At 47.9% G+C, this 16,341-nt stretch overlaps 2 protein-coding genes across 2 annotated transcripts in view; both read right to left on the bottom strand.

Moving 5' to 3' along the window:
* Cyth3 (cytohesin 3) overlaps positions 1-16,341 on the bottom strand; it is a 93,426-nt gene that overhangs the window by 13,627 nt on the left and 63,458 nt on the right. The window contains exons 2-5 of the mRNA XM_076923611.1: positions 14,671-14,753; positions 12,758-12,822; positions 12,227-12,293; positions 5,016-5,134 (exon numbers count right to left, since the gene is read on the bottom strand). Coding sequence (XP_076779726.1) covers positions 5,016-5,134; positions 12,227-12,293; positions 12,758-12,822; positions 14,671-14,753 — 334 coding nt within the window. The remainder of the gene's footprint in view (positions 1-5,015; positions 5,135-12,226; positions 12,294-12,757; positions 12,823-14,670; positions 14,754-16,341) is intronic.
* Smim10l3 (small integral membrane protein 10 like 3) overlaps positions 14,671-16,341 on the bottom strand; it is a 135,910-nt gene continuing 134,239 nt past the window's right edge. Inside the window, exon 2 of the mRNA XM_076923613.1 lies at positions 14,671-14,753. Coding sequence (XP_076779728.1) covers positions 14,733-14,753 — 21 coding nt within the window. The 3' untranslated portion in view covers positions 14,671-14,732. The remainder of the gene's footprint in view (positions 14,754-16,341) is intronic.

Here is a 16,341-nt window from a genome sequence, read left to right as displayed (position 1 = left end):
ATCCTGCCGCAGGCATGATCACCATGTGTTCTGAGGACACCCCTAGCAGCACGAACACCAGAGTTCACCTGCCCTGTCTCAGGACTGGTACTCACCATGAGGGTCAAATACCTACAGCTTCAAGGGGACACAGGGATTAGACCAGACCTGGCAGAAAATCCCGTCTGTACCACACAAACACTAGACATGTCTTAAGCAGTGGTCATAGTTTAGTGCTGTCGGCCCATAGGACACCTCTGCCCAGGTGGAGGTTGCACATTAAATGAAGGGACCATGGAAACAAAGCATGGTGGGGAAGCACAGTATGGTTATCTCCAGAGCCCCTTAGCCTTTGTCCCCAGGAGGGGGCATCATGAGACCTTCCCAGGAGGCATGCAGGGCCTGTCCCTGCAGATCACAGAGGCTGGCTTGAGTCCTCACCTTTGCAACACACTTGTCAGATGAGCCACTGAACTGGCAAAGCAGCTTGGTGCCAGGCACACTTGGGCCAGGTGTGTCCACACACTCAGGCCCCACTGCTGCTCAGTGTGCAAGAAGCACGGTGGCAGCCAGGCTAGGGCCACAGCTAAGGACAAAGCCTGTAACCACAGCAGCCTCCAGAACCCCAGGGAGTGGTGCCAGAGGCAGTGTTAAGGACAGACTCCCATCCCTACAGCATGAGGGTTTGGGACTGGGGCAGGTCAGATGGCAAGGCTTCTTTATATCTCCAGCTGTGTCCTAGCAGTCAAGTAAGATTTAAATGCTGCTCTTTGGGGAAGCTGCTCCCACCTCTCTCTCTTCCTGGTTCTTCAAGACAGGGTTTCTCTGTGTAGCCTTGGCATCCTGGAACTTACTCTGTAGACCAGGCGTGCCTCTGCTTCCCAAGTGCTGGGATTAAAGGTGTGAGCCACCACTTCCAGATTTTTTTTCTTTTCTTTTTTCTCCCTCTTTCTTAATAGTATTGTCTGAAGCAAAATAATAATAATAATAATAATAATAATAATAATAATAATAATAATAATAAAAAATTATTATTTTGGGCTGGTGAACTGACTCAGCAAGCAAAGGCACTTGGTACAAAGCTTGACAACTGGAGTGTGACCCCAGAACCCATTTGGGGAAACAGAATCAACTCCCACGGGTTATCCTCTGATCTGCCAAAGTGCCATAGCAGGCTACTCTCACGACAAACAAATAAACATTTAAAATTTTAAAACATGTTTCTGATGTTCAGTTTACCTCATCTGCTTAAGCTTTGGGCATCAGACCTATTTTAGCTCTTACAAGAACAGGGTCGTGATGATTTACCCCTGGTTCTTTCTAAGCATTTAAAGCTTCCATCTGTGTCTTGGACCCCTCTTACCTTCCTGTTTAGTGAGGAGCTGATGTCACAATGACGTCACCTGCTGGGGTCGTTCTTCCCGCACTCCTGCAGGTGTTGATCTCTCGCCTCTCAGTCCCATCCTCCCCCCTTCTGGACCACTTTTCTACTATGTTAACTGTGTATGACTGACAGACAGGGGAGGGGGACAATACAGATGAGTTCTGGAACAGCAGAGGTCAGAAGAGGACACCAGGCCCCGGGAGCCACTAGATGTGGGCGTCACAAATACAACTCAGAGCCTCAGCGGAGCGCGTGCTCTTGCCTGCTGAGCCAGCTTTCCAGCCCCACAATCTTCTACATGTTTGTCTTTACATCAGTATTGCACTTTATTGATTAGTATAATTTTATTTTATTTTATTTTTTTTTGTTTTTTTTTTTCAAGACAGGGTTTCTTTGTGTAGCCCTGGCTGTCCTAGAACTTACTCTGTAGACCAGGCTGGCCTGGAACTCAGAAATCCGCCTGCCTCTGCCTCCCAAGTGCCAGGATTAAAGGCATGTGCCACCACTGCCTGGCATAATTTTAATTTTATTCTGTAACCACAAAGCGGTTTTTTGAACTTTATTCTTTTATTTTTTTTTTTTCCAAGACTGTGGCTACTTTGATCCCTAGAACCTTCCACGTGGAATTTCATGGTTAGCTTGTGGACTTATGGGAAGAAACCAAATGGGATTTGGATAAGAAAATGGGATGTGCCCATCACGGTGGGGAGTGCAGACTGCAGCAAGGCTCCTTCACAACCCGTCAACGCGGGCAGGATTTCCATCATGCAGACCTCTGAACTGACTGAGTCCTTTCAGGTTGCAGGCTGCCTGTACATCTCTGTTAAGTTCACTCCTGGTCTTTTCAACACTACCAGAAACAGACCTCCTTCCCATTTGCTGAGGTGAGACTGTACAGAAACGCGACTGGCTATGGTATACGGAACTTGACTTCTGCAACCCCGCTGAGCTTGCCTGCTCACTGTTGGTCTGGTGTGCATCCTGGCTAGTTTTATTGTCAGCTTCACAAAACCTGGAGTTACTGGGTAAGGGGAACCTCAATCTAAGAACTGTATCAACCAGGCTAGTCTGTAGCCATGTCTGTGAGATTGTCTTGACTAATGGTTGTCCACTGTAGGTAGTACTGTCCCTAGGCAAGTGGACCTAGGCTACAGAAAGAACCAGTGGAGCTAGTTTGGAGGGGTGGGTGTAGGTGAGCTGGTCTGAGGGCATGAGGACTGGAAAGCAGCCCCTGCCTCCTGCTGATGGCAGCACTGGGTGACTTAGCCAGAGCAGCGCTCGAGAGCTTGCCCTGGTGGTGTGGATAAGGGAGAGCTAGCAGGCCGGCTAGTCCAGCCTCCACCCAGGCCCAGTTCTAGAGCTTTTGAGTTGGCTCACCCCAAACCTGTATTATCTGTGAACTGTTGGGAGATGTAGACGAGCCAGACCTGCTGATCCAGAGCTGCAGGACCACAACAGGATAACCAGGAGTCCCAGTGAGAAGCCAATATCGATGGTGTCACAGAAGCCAGAGACCTCGAACCCAGACCAATGACTCCTTGTATTGAACATTCACAAGTGAAGATGTGTGGACAGAGGGAAATACTGTGGGACACAATGTGACACAACAGAACTTCCAGGATGAGATGTTTTCTATGCTTTGCTTTGTTTGTTTGTATGTTTTTCTCATTTAGGCAGGGGGAGGTTGCAAAGGCAGATGGTGCATATGAGGGGACGGGAGATCAGTGGGACTGGGGTGCATGATGCGGAAATCTCAAAGAGTCAATAAAAACTTTAAAAAAAAAAAAAAAAAAAAAAAAAAACCGGCCAGCCAGCTGAACCTGGGCAGTGAGCATGCCAGAGCAAAGAATGCTGTGTTCTGCTTAAGTCCCTGCTCCGGCTCCCCCAGCAATAGGCTGAGGCAGAGATGTATATACCAAATACAGTCTTTCCTGCCCAAGTGGCTTTTGGTCTGTGTATTTGATCACAGCAACAGATAATATCAGGACATCATGCATATGTATGTATGGTGTGTGTATGTGCCTGCTTGAAAGTATGCTGGTGCACAGGTGTGTTTAGCTACATATGTGTGGCTAACGCCAGAGGCTAATGCCTCAAGCACCTTCTGCTTTACCTTCTAAGGCAGGGTCCCTCACTGACTCTGCTACACTAGCGACCCGGCTTGCCCTGGGTGCCTTCCCACCCCCGCCTCTTGAGTGCTGGGACCACAGGCGGATGCCACCACTGCTCGGCTTTTAGTAGGATTCTCTATACACATGGATCACGTCATCTGCACACAGTTCTACTCCTACCTCTCCAATATGCACTCTTTTCTTTGTGGCCTACGTGGCCTGGCAGACAGAGCACTGTAGAGCCACACTAAAGAGCAGGGATGACTTCCTGTTCAGCCCTCACCTCAGGCCTGATACGTGTTGTGTTGAGGGACAACAGTGGTTTATCATGAGACAGCGCTGCCTTTGCCACATTTATGAGGTGTCCCTATGGGTTTGCTGTGCCACCATGACCAGCTTGTACAGTGCTGCCCAGGACTTGTATGTTATACAAGCACTCTAACAAGTGATCTACATGGCTGGCCCTGAATGAATCAGGGTGTGTGTGTGTGTGTGTGTGTGTGTGTGTGTGTGTGTGTGTGTTGCTCAGGACAAATGCATGCTGAGGAAGAAGCATTGTACCACTGAGCAGCACAGAAGCTCTGTAACCGACTTGACTGAACCAAATGCCCAGGGCTAGGGATGCCAGGGGTCAGCAAGTAACCGAGAGACTGAACACACATAAACGGTCATGAGAGACTGTGGGGAACGCGTGAGCCCATTTGGTACATAATCTTCATTTACTGATAAGTCTGATTTGCTAATTTGTTTTTAAAAGTTCATTTCTATAAACACAAGATACTTGATTGTGGCTTTTGGCTCACCGACGTCTGGTTTGGGTGATAGTTGGCCTCCCAGAATGAGCTTCCACTTTAGAGCAAGTGTTTTTAGTAATATTCTAGAAGCAGACCTGCCCTGACTAGGCAATGTTGGACTTTAAATGTTCCCTCTTGACACCTGCTGCCACCGTCTTCCCATGTAGCCTCAGCTAAGTACAGCAGATGGCCCTTCAGGGAATGGTGACCCCCGGTAATTCCAATCCTTAGAGGCAGAGGGAAGAAGGTGGATCTAAGTGAGAGGCCAGACTAGGCTACATACACAGCAAGACCTGATCTCAAAAACCAACAAAGACAAGCAAACTAAAACCAACAGCAGATGAACCTTTAGCCGAGGTGAGAAAGTCTCCTCAAGTGAAAGGGAGACCCCTGACAAGACTGGGATATCTGTGGCTAACCTGCAGAAGGTGCGTGTGCTTTCATGGGCCTGGAGGTAATAACACTGGTGACAGAGAAGGGTTCCAATGGGACACAGACCTACCTCAGTCACCCACTCTTTCTGCTGTGTGTGCTACTGTGTATCTACGACGCCCTGTGAGGACCAGATCAAGTTCACCCCTAGGCTTCCTCCTAAGTAGGTCTTTGGTCCACTTTAACATTTGGTGCCATAAGATCTCAAATGCTCAGGTGTCCCGATACCTGTACTCACTCGGCACCAGCAACCCGGGGTCAGCACCTCTGTCTTACAGCCTGCAGCTCAGGGGCTTGAGGGCCCCCCTAGCTTACCTCTCACCCAGGTAGTCTCCGATGACGGTCTTGTTCAGGCCCTCTCCTTTGTACAGAAACTGGGCAACATCCTCTGGGGAGCTCTGCAGCAGGTCGTTCTCAATTAGAAACTGAATGCCCTGAGGAACAATGTGGAATGGAACACACAGGTCAGAAGGGCTGCTCCCGATCCATTCTCAAAGTTGGAAACATGTTTTGTGCAGTAACCTGACAGATTCAGTGAAGACGCCAGCGACCTATGGAGCCGGCCCACAGGGTCTGGTTTCCAGAGTACCATAGTGTGTCTCATCCATTCAAGAAAGAGCCGCCGTGTTTGTCAGGCATTACACATGCAGTTAAAAGGCATCATCGGATTTGTAAAGCTCAGGGAAAACATCTTGCTCCTGCCACACAGACCTCACTGTGCCGAGAGATGCTGTCAGTTGTGCAACCCAATCCCCACCCCTAGCCACCAATCTCTTGAAAACTTTATATTTCTGTTTTCTGTGTGTGACTGCTTTGCCTGCATGTATGTCTGCATAGCACACGCATGCCTAGCAACTGTAAAGGCCAGAAGGAGAAGTCAGATCCTCTGAGACCGGAGATACTGAGGGTCTGAGCTACCATGTGGGTGCCGGGAATTGACCTCAGTCCTCGGGAAGAACAGCTGAGCCATCTCTCCAGCAGTCCTTCCCCACCTTTTAAAAAATAATTTTTAAGTTATTAAAATTTTAACTTATATTTATTTATGTGTGTGAGCTAAGCACTGGCCAGAATCAGAGGACAACTTGCCATGGACTGAATCTGTCCTGCTACCATGGTGTCCTGGGGATGGAACTCAGGTCCTCGGGCTTGGTGGTGCCTTCACCTGCTGAGCCATTTGGTCATCCCTCCTTACTCACTGTGACTGTGTGTGTAGCATGCACATGACACACATGTGCTACAGTGCACGTGTGGAGGTCAGAGGACAGCCTTCAGAGTCGGGCCCTGGGGGTGGAGCTCAGGTCTTCAGACTTGTGTGGCTGTACACAAGCTTCAGGCTTGTTTGCTGTCTTCCACTCTGCCCTAGCCCAAGGAAGCTGACATAAACGGACGCCTGTAAGGATGTCTTCTACTGCCTCTCCTCTTTTCTCTTCTACTTTGAAGTCCATGCCATGACCAGCACCACAGCATCCCTCATGTGAGGGAAAGACTGAGATGAGCATCTTGCTCCTGTCACTTGGAAGACACTTATTGCCATAGCAACTATATGAGAAAATAAACTCCATTGTGTAACCAATTGAGGGAGGGTATTTGTTACCTGAAGCCCAAAGCATGTTAACTGGCACACTACCATTGAGCTGACACCAGCCCAACGACGCATGCCCACTTGAAGAACCTACAAAGCACAGCTGGCAGTTTTGAGAATGGGTGGTCCCGGGCCTAAATCAGCTACACTCCACCAGCTCACGGGCCGTCGGGAACCCACCACAAGAGCAAACCGTCGCCTTTCACACAATCTGAGAGTTGGTTTATACTAAGCTGCCTTATACAGGCTGGGGAAAGCACATGGCATTCTGTTCTCCATGTGCCAGGGGCGTTTCTATGAACTCAGAGGCTTTTCCAGCTGAAACTCCCAGGCCTCAGCCTGCTGTGGCTTCCTCATACACCCACAGTCCATCTGGCAGCCATATTTAGCATTTCCAAAAACTTCAGGCAGCAGCAGACAGCCAGTAAGAGAACGGATAAAGACAGAAGGTGACGACTGCACCTAGGTGGAGAGAACAGCTGAACAAGAGCTCACAGACCTGGGACACAGCACAAGAGCACACGTATGTAAATACACCCGATGACTGTGTGCAAGGTGCAGACCTGTGGATGTACACATGTAGATTCTCATGCAGGGAGGCCTAGGCTGCTGTCATGTCTTCCTTGCGTGTGCTCCATTTTTAACTGACTGAGGCAGGGCCTCCCACTGAAACTAGAGCTAGCAATTCTAGTCAGTCTCTTTAGCTACCATGACCAGGCCTTTCCTGTCTGCCTCTCAAGTGTGGGGCCGCTATGCCTGCTCCAGTCTTCTGTCCATTCGGAGAACCAGTCTCCAGTCCTCAGGCTTGCACAGCAAACTCCACATCCACTGAGCCCACCTCCCATCCCCAGGACGGTGTATCTTCATTCTGCTTACGCAAGGTTTAAAAAAAGAAATCCTAATTTTGGTAATAGTGTGGGATACCTGGGGGAATGGATTTCAGAGACATCGGCCCCAGACAGGTGGCCTACAATGTTCTGCAAGTACAACTGGTTCTGGGTTGAAGGTTTTGTTTCTTAATTTGTCAGGAAGCTTCAAGACTTACATTTAAAATTTGTGGGCCATATAATGTGCCATTTAAATCTGAAAATCCCAAGTCAACTCGTGTGTGTTCCTGGTAGGAATGGGAATGAGCATGTCACCTGGGTGCCACTGTGAAAGCCACTCCGACTCTACACACTCCGTCGTGGCCACGGGAACACACCTGTGCTAGAGTATGGGCTAAAAACCAACCTGACTGCTGCTTTGCGTGGCTTGTTCTCCAACCATCCAGGTGAGACTTAGGAGTACTTAGAGATGGTGAGCCAGGAGCCAACAGGGCAGAGGGGCAATAACCACAGGAAGTTAGGTAGGAGTTTACTGTCTAATATCTCAGGGTCAAAGGTCAATACCTCACTAAGAATATCAGGATTCGTAAGACTAAACAGTAAGTGTAAACCAGTAAGTCTTGCTATTCTGAAATCTGCCAAGCGCAGGGAGGAAGGCATCTATTTGAAAGCACCCAGGAATCTGGAACAAAAGGCTCATGGAAGTAGAGTCTAAAGTGGGTCTGGTGCAGGCCTGGTTCCTGGAGACTCCTTTCACTATGACAGCAGAGATTGAGTTTGTAGTCACCCCCCTCAAAGAGCCCGATGACCACTAGGCAGACAGATAGTCCCAGGATCCTTAAGAGGTTCTTGTATCTTTGCCCTCTGGCTTTTTCTCCCCTCCTACCTGTGCTGGGGCTCCAGGGTCTGTGGTCTCAAGGCTGAGTGCCAGACCCTGGAACCCCAGGCCTCCAGGTCACCGTGACTTTGTGGAACACACTGTATAGATAGATGTTCAGGACCTGCCCTGAGTCGCCATCCTCCCAAGGAACTAGGTCACTGTAAGAGCTGATTTTGACTATCAACCTGACAGCACTTAGACTCTCCTAGGAGAAAAGCTTGTCTGTGAGGGAGTGTTGAGAGACTTTGAACTGAGAGAGGAAGGCCCCACCTTGAATGTGGATGGCACCCCTTCCACGGGCTGGGCCCTGGATTGAATTAAAAATGAGAAGGCTAGCTGAGAACCAGCATCCATGTTTCATGATTGTGGATGCAGTATGAGCTTCGGCCACCATGCCTACCCACGGTGGACTGACCCTTGACCTGTGAGCCCACGTGACTCTCCATTGCTGAAGTCTATTCTGTCAGGCACTTTGTCACAGCAGCAAGAAAAGGAATCAATACAACTGTTCAGGGAGACGTGAGAAAGCCAAATGGTCAGAACAAGGTCATTTCTGGCTTACATCACAGAAGGGACATAAGGAGGAGCCAAGCAAAGGATTCTCCCTGCAAGAGACACAAACCCTAATCATGGGAAACAGGGAGCTGCTGGGGAGTTTGGGGCAGAGACCTAAGATGGTTAATCTTGTCAATCTGACTGGACTGAGAGATGCCTAGGTCAGTGGAGGACACCTCTGGGTGTCTGTGTGCTTTCACACATGATTAGATGGACTAGACTAGACTAGATTTTGAGGGTTCTGACCTCATCAGTTCAGATTCTTCAAGGCTGACAAGTTGAAGGCAGCAGAGCTGTGGAAGTCAGGGTCTGGTTACAGGAAGTGGGCTGATGGAGGCGTGTCTTTGAAGGGTCTATCTGGCCCTTTCCTGCTGCTTTTCTCTGCTTCCTGTCTACACGAGCAAAGGGCCTCTGCCCCACCTGCCAGCATGTAATGCTCTGCCTCCCCTCAGGCTCAAAGCATCCCGATGACCGTGGCTGAAACTCTAAAACCACAAGCCCAATCTAATCTCTTTCCTTTAAACTCTGCGCAGTGATAAAATATCTGATAAAGATTAAGCACAAGTGGAGTCAAAAGCCAGAGAGCAAGCAAGTGGGTGTGAGAAAGGCCCCACTGTGAGGAGACACAGAGGCAGAGGACACGGAGCAGGCCTGCTTTGAGCTCAGTGATGAATGTCCTTAAAAAAGCAGCTAAGCCACGTGTGGTGGCACATGTCTGCAATCTCAGCACTTCAGAGGCTACGACAGGAGGATCATGAGTTCTAGGCCAGCTTGGACTACACGGCAAAAGGGAAGGTGCACAGAAGAGAAGGCACAGAGGCTGGAGGCTATGTTCACAGCTAAGGCGCACCCGCTGTCAATCACCTGCAGCTAGGAGACAGGCCTGGACAGACTCTCCATCCAAGTTTGAAAGGTATTCTGCTTGGACCTTCAGTTTGGGCTCCTCGTCTCCTGGATGAGGACACATATATTTCTGTGTCTTAAGTCATCTAGTTTGTGGTAATTTGTTACAGAAGGTATAGGGTACTAGACTTTAAACAATTACTTATAAAAGAAATCAAATGTCTCATTATTAAAAAAAATTTTTGAGACAGGGTTTCACTGTATAGCCCTGGCTGGTCTGGAACTCACTTTGTGGACCAGGATGGCCTTGGAGTGAGTGATCTGTCTGCATCTGCCTCTTGCCTCTGCCTCCTGAGTACTGGGATAAAGGCCTGTGCTAACATACCCAGCAGAAAAATTAATATTAAAAAAAAAAAAGTCAACAGCAGCAGAAATGACAGAGCATGCTCAGCCTTTAGCCCAGCGCCTCTTCTTGTCTCTTCATTTCAGCCTTCCTCTAAGGGTGTCTCAACTAAGGTGCTGGTGTGTGTCCTTATGTGCATGTGTGCTTTGCCTCCATGTATGTCTGTGCACCATATGCACACAAAGGCCAGAAAGGGCTTCAAGTTCTCTGGAACTGGAGTCATAGAGGATGCAAGCCACCACGTGAGCGCTGGGTCTCCAACCTGCAAGCGCTGACCCCACCAAGCCGTCTCTCCGGTCCCTGCTGGCATTTACTTCCAGCCTAGGTAATTTAGCCAAGTCACGTTTCTGGTGAGCAACGGTCTGTTAGAACATACTCCTCTCATCTCTTAGCTGGTAGATTTTTTTGGGTCTTTCAGAAGGAAGAGTTTGTGAGAGGATCCCACTGTGTAGCCCAGGCCACCACACCTGTCATGATCACGCCTTCTTCATTTTACCTTCTCTGGTAACTTATAAACCTTATTTCATCTCTATTTTTAATGGCAACCCAAAATCTTGACATTGAAACCTGTATGTACCTAGAAAACCTCAGCCATCTTCACTCCCCTCCTTTTCTCCTTCCTTATACAATACACCAAGCGAATCTGGGACTCCTAAATACACTGTTTCCACACAACCCTTTTCTTGGGTTTTGTTGGTTTCTTATCTCTTTTGTGGCTGTTTTAGGAAACACTGTCACACTCTGTGGTCCAGGCTGATCCTGAACTTTATGATCCTCCTGTCTCAGCCTCCCCAGTGCCAGGGTTACAAACATGAGCTAGCACCCCTGGCTCAGTGCACCTTCTGTATTCTGGGTGTGCTTCTTGGCTTTAAGTGTATTTACTCAGTTTCTCAATGAATAACCAGACAAGGTCTTAGTGACTTTTTGAGTCCCTGCATATCTAAAAGTGTCACTGCTTTTTTTTTTTTTTTTTTTTTACCATTAGGGACAGTCTGGACAGAGTTCTCAGTTTTAAATCATTTCTCCCCTTAAACCTTAGAAGATACTGTTTCACTTCTGTGCCGGACACAGCATTCTCTGGTAATTCAGCTCCAGACTTCCTTGATCTAATCAAACCTTTCCTGATTTATTTATAAACCCCAGTGCTACTTCTAGACTCCAGCTCACTGAACAAAACCAAAGCTCCTTGCTTAAAGTGTCATCACTCAGAGGCTGACAGTCCCTCCTACCTGAGACTAGTCACTCTGGCATTTCCTGCTTTCACGAGGTGACATGGCGCCGCCCTAAGACACAGGCATAAATAGTGCTCTCAGCTACAAAAAGATCATCTGTTGTGTCTATAGACTAAATGTGTGTGTCCCTCAAGATTCACACACTGAGGCCCAAACTTGCAACAGCCTGTGCAGGCAGAGACCGTGGGGCAATCAGAGTGAGACAAGTTCATGTGGGCGAAGTGCTGGGGTCAGGGCATACAGCCTCTGAGAATGGAAGCTCTAAACTCAGCTTCTCCCACAGCCTTGTCACATGAAGATTCAGAAAGAAGGCTGCTATCGGCACTGAGAAAAGAGACCTCAGGGAACACAAACATGTGAGCACCCATGACCTTAGACCTGCAGCCAGGAGAATTGCGAGAAGAAACCATCTGTGGTTTACATTCCCAGCCTGGGTGCTGTGTTCATTACATGCATGCCAGTTGTATGCATCCCAGGCTGGCCTCCAGCTGGCTTTGTAGGTCAAGGCAGCAGTGAGCTTCTGCTCCTCTGGCCCTCCTGTTTCTACCTTCCAGCACTGGGCTTACAGCCTCCTCCAGAAGCCTGGTTTTCAGTGTGTGGTATTTTGTTACAACAGCTCAATCTGACTAAAGGAAGTATCACAACCAAGTCTATGATACCAGATGATTTTTTTTCCTGGTTTTTCAAGATAGGGTTTCTCTGTGTAGCCCTGGCTGTCCTGGAACTCACTCTGTAGACCAGGCTGGCCTCGAACTCAGAAATCTGCCTGCCTCTGCCTCCTGAGTGCTGGGATTAAAGGCATGCACCACCACCGCCCGGCTCCAAATGATTTTTTTTTAACCCAGCAAAAAATGCATGTGCAGACTAAATGAGCTTTTGCTTTTATAGAACAACTTAATTATAAATAGTTGAATAGAACCAATAATTAACATAAAATGTATACTAATACTTTCAGGTCAAAAGGGACGAAAAGTGAAACCTATTAAGCCATTCAGCACAGCCTGACTAAGCCCTGATTCCCTTGGATGCAGAGTGTCTGGGCCTGGAGCTTTCGGTGACCAGCCTGCACTCAGAGCCCCAGACTGAGAGAAAGGCCTTTAGGTCCAGGTGCTTGTGACAAACTGAAAACATCAACTCTGTCTTTTCACAAGGCCATGGGAGTCAGTCAGCCATTTGCACACTGAAGGCCGAAACAATTCCTCACCTTTTTGGGGTCCATGTTGAATTTCTTCCTTCCCATGGCTATTTGCTTGTTCCTCTGAGTAGTTTTGCTATTGGTTTTAAACATTTTTGAAAAACCATTAGTATTCCACGGAGTACAGCAGAATCACACCCTCGGTTCCTTTTCTACCTCAGGTCAACCTGGGACATAAAGCAGCGGTGTCCCGCAGAACCCACCACCCTCCACAGATGACACTGCTGCTGTGGTGTTTGGTGTTTTTCACCAACAGTAAAACTTCTTCAGAAAGGCTAAAGGTGAAAAGCGGGGCCTTTCTAAAAAAAGATTTTAGAGTACTGTTTGTCATGACACAGAAGGCTAATTCAGAGTCCCTCTGCTTATTCCCAAATCTACAAGGTTGGTGAGGACACAAGAGGCAGGAGGAAGGATGGCCAAAGGCCCTGACTTCCCAGCCCAGCCCCTGCTCCTACTCTAGTCTCCAGGTAGGGACTGCAGCTGGAGGGAGTGGCAGGAATAAAGTGGGGAGCCGCCTGAGTACAGTCACAAGCGCTTTACCTCTCCTCCACTGAAGTCAGGTTGTCAATCTCCGTCATCACTTCTGCAATTTCATATTTCAGTCTCTGTCAGAAAAGAAGAAACTGGGTCAGAGGGTATCTTAACTATCTTATATTCATAGGCTCAGAGACATCCTGATCTTCTCCAGGCACAAGCTTTCCCCAAGATTCATAGGAGCATCACAAGACCAAAACCCAACGTCTGTACCAGTGAGGTAGACTCAATATCAGAGGCAGCACAGCACAGAGAACAGAAGCATGCAAGCACACACTCAGGCACACACACTCACGCACAGGCACAGTCATACACACAAACATACATGCACACTCATGCACACACAAACTCATGCACACATATGAACACTCACATGCATGCCCACACACAATCTCCACCTCTAATCACACATATCACAGGGGTCCAACTAGGCAGGCTCTTAAGTATAAGTAACTGTGTGAAAAATCAAGAAGGAACTAAAAAATACAGAAGCATATAAAGGCAAGCGGGGTCCTTAGCTAAACCATGTACTCATCGCATGACCAGAGGCATGGGGAGCCTGCATTCTGAGGGGATCAGAAACCTAGATATGTCTAGATTGACATCAGGTTTGCCATCCAGTCTCTTGATTGTCACTTCATAAAAGATGAAACCACCCAGGGCTAGAGAAATGGCTCAGAAGTTAAGAGCCTGTGCTACTCTCTCAACCACATAGGTCATTCCAGGGGACCCCATTCCTCGGGCCTCTGTGGGCACCTGCCCTCATTTGCATGCATCCACACACAGAGACATCATTTAAAACAATAAAATTTTAAAGTGGTGATTAGTGTGATTCTTTTTAAAAAGAGTGACACGCAGCCCTAAGAACAAGGCCCAATTCAGAGACGTCAGAAACAGGGGGTACAGAAATGGTTCAATCTCCACTAGCTGGCTTCCCCACTTCTCTGCGGTCAGAGTTCAGGGAAGGGTCCATGTTATAGAACAGTATAATCACTACTGTCCACATGATATCGATTCTTACTCTTTAGATAAAGGACATCTCTAGTTTGCAGAGTTTTCCAAGAATGCGGGCTAACCTTACAGCCAAACAGCCACCAATTACCTCTCAAGTACAAAGACATTTTATTCAGAACCCTATTGTATGTGTGCCAACAAGTTCAGACTTAAACAAGTTCCTAGAAAGGAGTTATTGTCTAGGACAAGACCTGGTCTGCCCGTGAGGCAACATTTACTTTGGCAATGACAACGACTAGGAAGCCTCTCCAACAGAGCCACATGACTGTCTTTCCTGAGGAAGCTCCACACCAAAGGACCCGAGTAGTGTCCCAAAGCAGCCTCTGAGTAGTGTCTGAAGCATCACACATCCCCAGCTCTGAAACGGTGGCTTCACTCAGCTCCTGTCCTGTGGGATCCCCTCCACCCTGGCCTCTGAATCAAGTACACAACTGTGGGAAGACAGTGTTTATCCATCGGTTTATATTCGTCCTTGTTTAAATTTGTTATTCTGCCCTTACCAAGTAGGCACATGGTATATAGTTAGAATCCAACATATTCTGTCATCTGTCCAAAGGACACAGACTGCCAAAGATCCAGCAGGCACCTCTCTAAGTGCCTGGAACAACATACACAGAGAAGGGTACCATGTATTGGGCTGTTGCCTCTATTCACGCTAACACTTGTAACTCTGAGGCCACAGGTCAACTACTGGGAATGGTAGTCCCATCGAGGTCTCTACCAGAGCTTGTGCTGTCTGGAATGGACAGTCTGTGCCACACCAGCCTGGAGAAGCCATCTCTTCTGTCTCTGTGCTTCTAACACACAAACACTGAAGACTCAATTTCACATGCTTCTGAAGCTGCCCTATCCAGTATTGCACACAAATTTTCAAAGGCTAAGACACTCTGCTGTCACTGTTTTACCTCAATGTCATCAATAAGTTCCTTTTTTCTTCTACGAATGTCCAAAAGTTCTTCTCGTTCTTCTAATGACAGGTCTTCAGGCACTGAAAAGAAAAAGAAAGAAAGGTCAACAACTTTGTGGAACCTGGTAAGGCTGGAGACTTGAGGCGGCAGGTCGAGTTGGGACATCCCTTACCCTCCTCTGACCCGCCCCACAGAGGCTGCCTGGAGGAAAACAGAAGCTAAAGGGCACCAACCACCTCTGTGCACCCTGTACCCCACCACAATGCTGACTACCCCACCCCAAGCTTTATCACAGACCTTCTCCACAAAGAGCCCTGATGAGAGGTTACTGTAGTGGGAAACTTCTCTGTACCCTCTTACAGGTTGTAGTGCTTAGATAGACACAGATGCCAACCAGTATGCCCCTGGCACCCAGCAGGAAACAGTGAGCAAGGCCCTCCTGCTGTACTCAGCACTCAGATGCTTCTTAGCCTCTCACTGAAGCTCAACGTGTGTAACACACAAACCATGCACTGAGCCGGACACACAACCATAAGAAAGGTCAAAGTGGTTAGACTCTGGGGACTGAGAATGCAGTGGAAGGCAGCACAGTGCTGGCCGCCCACACTCGGCCCCACCGCAAGCCTTGCAGAACTAGGGTTTCCTTAGGCATAACTATAAAAATACAGGCCAATCTCACTAGACTGCCTGTGGTGGGGGTGACAGCAGAGCCCGAGGAGCACAAATGAGCAGGAACTTTAGACAACACTCAGGTACGTCAGACAGCATCGAGGACGCAGATGCCGTGCCCAGCTGCTCTCCTTTAAACACATGCAGAAGAGCATGCTCCAGCAGTCCAGCAGGAAGCACAGTAATGTCGAAAAGGCACATTTTATGGATTAAAAACTAGCCAAGAAGTTAAATGCCCATCCACAGTAGGCTGGGTAAACGTGTTAGACCCTCGCAGAAGTCCAGTGGCTACAAGCAACTATCAGGTGATTTTAGAACATGTGTGTGGATATCACATACATTCTTTTATGAATTTCAAGAACAAAAAATTAAATAATATATTGTTCGGTTATTTTCTTAGTTTTGTTCCCCACTGCCATGATAAAATACCCTGACAAAACCATATTAAGGGAGAACGGGTGTATGTGGCTCACAATCCCAGCCCGTTGCTGAGGGACACCATGGGAGTTTGAACATACATAGTCAAGAGCAGAGAGAGTGAGCACGTGTGGCCATGCTAGTGCACAGCCTGCACAGCCACTCACTAGGACCCAGGCTGTTCTTGAATTGGTGCCACTCACGCTCACAGGAGGTCTTCCCACCTCAACCCAACCAAGACATTCCCTCACAGCCATGACCACAAGCCAATCTAATCTAGAGAATTCTTCACTGAGACTTCTTTTCCAGGTGATTCTGTATTATGCCAAATTTACAATTAAAACTAACCACCAATAGGCTGAAGAGAAAACCCTGAGATTAAGAACACTGGCTATTCTTCCAGAGGACCTAGGTTCAAGACACAGCACCCACGTGGTAGATAACAATTTTAACTCCAGCTCAAGGGGACCCAACACCCTCACACAGACATACATACAGAAAAAAGCACATAAAATAAACAAATCGTTTTTTAAAAAAGAAAAAAAACTGTCACAGGCATATAAATAAATACGTGTCATAAAA

Source organism: Arvicanthis niloticus, chromosome 24, assembly GCF_011762505.2.
Source record: "Arvicanthis niloticus isolate mArvNil1 chromosome 24, mArvNil1.pat.X, whole genome shotgun sequence".
NCBI lineage: Eukaryota > Metazoa > Chordata > Mammalia > Rodentia > Muridae > Arvicanthis > Arvicanthis niloticus.
This window is presented reverse-complemented; position numbering and strand designations above follow the sequence as displayed.